Below are 4657 nucleotides of genomic sequence, written 5' to 3'. Positions count from 1 at the left end.
TTTGTGTCATCTTCAAGAGTGATACTTTCCTGTTAGTAGCGCTTGGTAACGACTTGGTAACGACGTCGTTTTATTGTGGTAAGGGACGTCCCTCTTTGGAGTTTTTTCAAGCGACGTCAATATGTTTTTATGTGTTATTTCGCATTCAGTTCTGGATAGAAAAATTAATTAATAAAGTTTATCTTCTCCTTCATTTGAATCTATCTAAATATTGGAATAATTCTAAATTTTTGAACTAAATCTTTTGAGCATTCCGTAATATGACGTCTGACTGGTTTTCCGGATTTCTTATAAGTTGGTTCAGAAGCCTTACTCGATTTTGTAAATTAGATGTTTCCCAATAAGTTCTTTTGTCTTATGATCATCCAGAACATTTCATTGCGGATATAACATATTGTATTTCACAAGACTTTTAGTACAGGAAAACTTGATATTATATTTTCGACCATATAATGAACGCTATTAGCACTTCTTGTTCGTCTTTGTCCAGTGACCTTAAAAATCATAATAAACGTTTTAAGAGGGACAACGTTATCAACATAACGGCTTTCATCAAAGGCTTAATTAGCATTGTGTCTTATGAATGGCGGTGAATTAGGTCAACAATTATGATTAATGCCAAAAAGGGAGTCAATATCATTATCATCTTCTTAACAGTCAGGAAAGGCTATTTAATTAATTTTCTTTCAACAGACATACACTGATAATTTTGACCATGCCTATTACGAAAAAAAAAAGACAAATATCAAACAGGGAACCCATTAGCTTGCATTTAGAGACCGCTTTCAGTTCTATGTATGTGGTATTAAAGTTCAAATTATGTTGTATTAAGACACCACTTGTATTAAGAGACCACTCTTTGCTCTACCCTTAGGTAGTGAGTACTAGTGACTAAATACAAGTTGTATTGTATTAGTCGCAATTATTTCAAACTCCTGAAATATCTTAGATCAGAAATCCTTTGTGAATTAAATAAACAGCTGTCTATTCTTCTGCATATATTCTGATATGCAGTGGCAGGAAATGTAAAAAAAAAGTTATCTTTTGACATTTCTGATGTCACTTGTAATTGAAACATTTGTTAGAACATGTGGAGGGATATGAAAACTGATACTGCTACGAATAACTTTATTTATGAAATGGAATGTCTCAAAAAAAGAAGAATGCTAAAATCCTTCGAAAGTTTATTGGACGTTTTCTTCCACGCAAAATGTCTGGAATCAAATCCCCGTCTTTAATATTTACTTTCAATTAACACGTGGCTCCTGTAGTAATTAACAAATAACCCTAATGATTATAATTTCGAATATTTTACAACATATGATGCAATCCTCTTAGCCTCCCTCTTCCTTTACCCACAGCCAATGAGATCTTACATGTACTCCCAACGACCCCCGAGGCTCTTCTAACTGCCTCTGCTGTTTTGAGCATCCCTTTCAGTTCATACAGCAGGCAGCAATTGTGGCTATGAAAGTTTCTAATGCAATTCCATGACAGATCGCTTTTCTAATTAGTTTATGTCATTTTATATTAGAATCGTACTGAGAAAATAATTGATCCCTGCTGCTACAGTGACATGATTTCCTTGACTCATTACCAAAATACAGGCATCCTTTTTAAAGTACGTGAGATGCGGAAACCTTTCAATACGTTCTTTATTAATCTTAGTGCAACTGTTGATTTGCCAGCCAGCTCCGTAGAATTCTTTGGGAAATAATGGTGTCTTAGAGAAAATCTATGTTAACAAATCTTGATCTGAAGGAATTTAAATCAATTATTAAACGTACATATTTGTTCAATTTATTTTAATTTGTTCGAAAGGTTTAAACAGCAAAAAAAATATTCTTTTGTAACTGTGTGTGTGTTCTTTTTTAAATTGCTTTATAGATTTTGTCCTACTATTCAATTTGCTTTAAAAAGTACTTTTTAAACGCCCATTAGGTAAAATTAATACGAGTTACATTATCAGGTCTGGTAATCAGATTTCAACTTCATGGTTGCTCTTTTCATCACATCTACCCTTTAGTGTTAAAAGATGTACACTCTTCATTTTTTACTAAAACAGTTTTTAGATATCAACTTTAAATGTATATTCTAACATGGTTCGATTTGTTTTCCAGTTAAACAAAGAAGAAAATCAAGCTCTATATATTCTGCGATAAACAGCGGTTGACGCGCGGACCGGTGAGAGAGCATTGTGACGTCAATTATGACGTTATATTGCCGCATGACGTTCGATACATTACTCCTCAGGTAAACGAAGTTCAGTATAATATCTATTAAAATATATCAATGAGCACGTCAGAATGAAAACAATCAAGGCCTTCTTGTTATTTATCGTCTAATTTACCACGGTTCATCGTTCAGATGCTTCAGTATTTAACAACTCGGGCTAACGCCCTCGTGGTTCAATTCCTACGCATCTGAACTCTGAACCGTGGTAAATCAGACGATAAACAACTCGAAGGCCTTGATTATTTGTTAAATAATCCGCAGTAAATGAATTTATATTGACTAAATATATAAACTATCTGTACTTGTAAAGCTACATTCACAATTAAATTCCATGTAGAGTAGTCATTTGTTAATACATTTTCAAACAGACATGTTCAAATATGGCGTCTCAAACGAGATAATTTTCCGATGCGAAACCACCTCATTTGTTTAAAACGGGTATTCTTTGTCAATTAATTTGTCTTCAAATAGTGTCCCGACATTTACAGATATTTGATAGTGCCGAAGACCGAATCCCTATTCATTTCAAATTCGTGTTTCATGAGCGATGATCACTGTTCAAGCATAGAACAATAGCCATTGATACCCTGAATAGTCCCTGTCAGACGTTGTCTTTGTGGGTTCACTACTTAAAGTGACTATGTCTTAATAACTTGGAAAGGGACTTGCTACATTCGGTGGACTTGCTACGTTTCTCGGACTTGCTGCGCTTCCTTGACTTGCTGCGCTTCTTGGAGTTGCTGCGCTTCCTGGACTTGCTGCGCTTCCTGCACTTGCTACGATTCCTGGACTTGCTGCGCTTCCAAGACTTGCTGCACTTCCTAGACTTGCTGCGCTTCTTGGACTTGCTGCGCTTCCTAGACTTGCTGCACTTCCTTGATTTGCTGCGCTTCCTGCACTTGCTACGATTCCTGGACTTGCTGCACTCCCTGGACTTGTTATGCTCCCTGGACTTGCTGCACTGCCTGGACTTGCTACTCGATGTGAAGACTTGCCCCACACTAGGAGACTTACTTTGCAAATAATGCAAAGCTTCTGACAATACTGAGGAGATATCTTTTTCGGGAACAACTTTGTTTTGTTTTCCCGATATTCTGTCATTGAACATCAGGTTTCTTTATTTCTCTTGAAATATATATAGCAACGGCACGAGCCAGATAGAAAACAATTGACGTTACGTCACAATACAAACGACGTCGAAGTAAATTAAAACAAAAGTGTGCTTCTTTTAACGCCCCAAAATACTTATTACTTGAGTTTGGAAAATCATATCGAGAAGAAATAACCTGCAAATAAAAGCTGAGCCAAATTTCTATTAATTGACAAAAATAGTTTTATCTGGTTCGTGCTGCCGAAACAAAATTACAATAAAAATACAATAAAAAAGATGAGGTGAAAGTAATCTTGACAGTCCCACTACTTGAATTTTTTCAAATAGTAGAGCTTTTTATCAAAATTATATCCCTTTTTAACATAGACATTTGCGACAGTTTTCGGAGTAAGCATGTTTCTCAGGAATTAAACAACTAAATGATTTCTGATTCACCACTCATCTTTGGCATTTTGAGATGACCTCAAGAGGCAAGTGTCGTAACTCTGTCCCACATGTAAGCTAAATTATGCACTATTTTCAGCTTCTAAAGTTTAGCTAAAGCTTTTGTATGTAAGCTAGTATTACGTGGAAGGGTTTCAAATAGTCGAGTGTGCTGTTATTAGTCAGCTTTTGTTCACAGTGCACTGATGATGAAAGTATACATTTTGAAATTAGGAAAACTTCCCTGGAACAAAAGACTAAATTGTTATTAATGTTTAGATGGGGTGTTTTTAGCTCACCTGTCACGTAGTGACAGAGTGAGCTTTTGTGATCACCCTTCGTCCGTCGTCCGTCCGTCCACAATTTCTTGTGAACAAGATAGAGACCACATATTGTAAGCAGTTTTGATCAAACTTGTATAAAACTTGTATTAGCATGATATCTCAGTTCCTTTCGAAAATTGGCCGGATCCCATGATGGGTACTAGAGTTATTGCCCCTTAAAGGGCCAGAATTTGCTATTTTTGTTCGTCAACAATTTCTTGTCAGCACGATAGTGGTTTCATTTATGATTTATTTTAACCAAACTTGCACACAACTTGTATCATAGATCTTGGTTCCTTTCTTGCAAAAAAATTGGCCCGCAAAGGATTCCCTATCGATGGGTTCCAGAGTTATGGCCCTGAAAGGGCCAAATTAGCTATTTGACCTTGTCTGCACAATAACAGCTTCATTATATTTGAATTAACAATCTGCAGAAACTTGTGTCACCATAAGTCTCGTTCCTTTCTTACCGACCAGATCCATTATGTGTTCAGAGTTATGGCCCTGAAAGGACCAGAATTAGCTTTTTTGACCTTGTCTGCACCATAGCAGCTTCATTTATGAT

The 4657-nt window shown here is 36.1% G+C and overlaps 1 protein-coding gene across 1 annotated transcript; it reads right to left on the bottom strand.

Moving 5' to 3' along the window:
- Positions 1-2880: 2880 nt before the first annotated feature.
- On the bottom strand, positions 2881-3336 carry LOC128559336 (ice-structuring glycoprotein-like). The gene has a single exon (XM_053550654.1). It carries the CDS (start codon positions 3334-3336, stop codon positions 2881-2883), a length of 456 nt encoding a protein of 151 aa, XP_053406629.1.
- Between the last annotated feature and the right edge of the window lie 1321 nt (positions 3337-4657).

Source organism: Mercenaria mercenaria, chromosome 9 (genome assembly GCF_021730395.1).
Source record: "Mercenaria mercenaria strain notata chromosome 9, MADL_Memer_1, whole genome shotgun sequence".
Lineage (NCBI taxonomy): Eukaryota > Metazoa > Mollusca > Bivalvia > Venerida > Veneridae > Mercenaria > Mercenaria mercenaria.
This window is presented reverse-complemented; position numbering and strand designations above follow the sequence as displayed.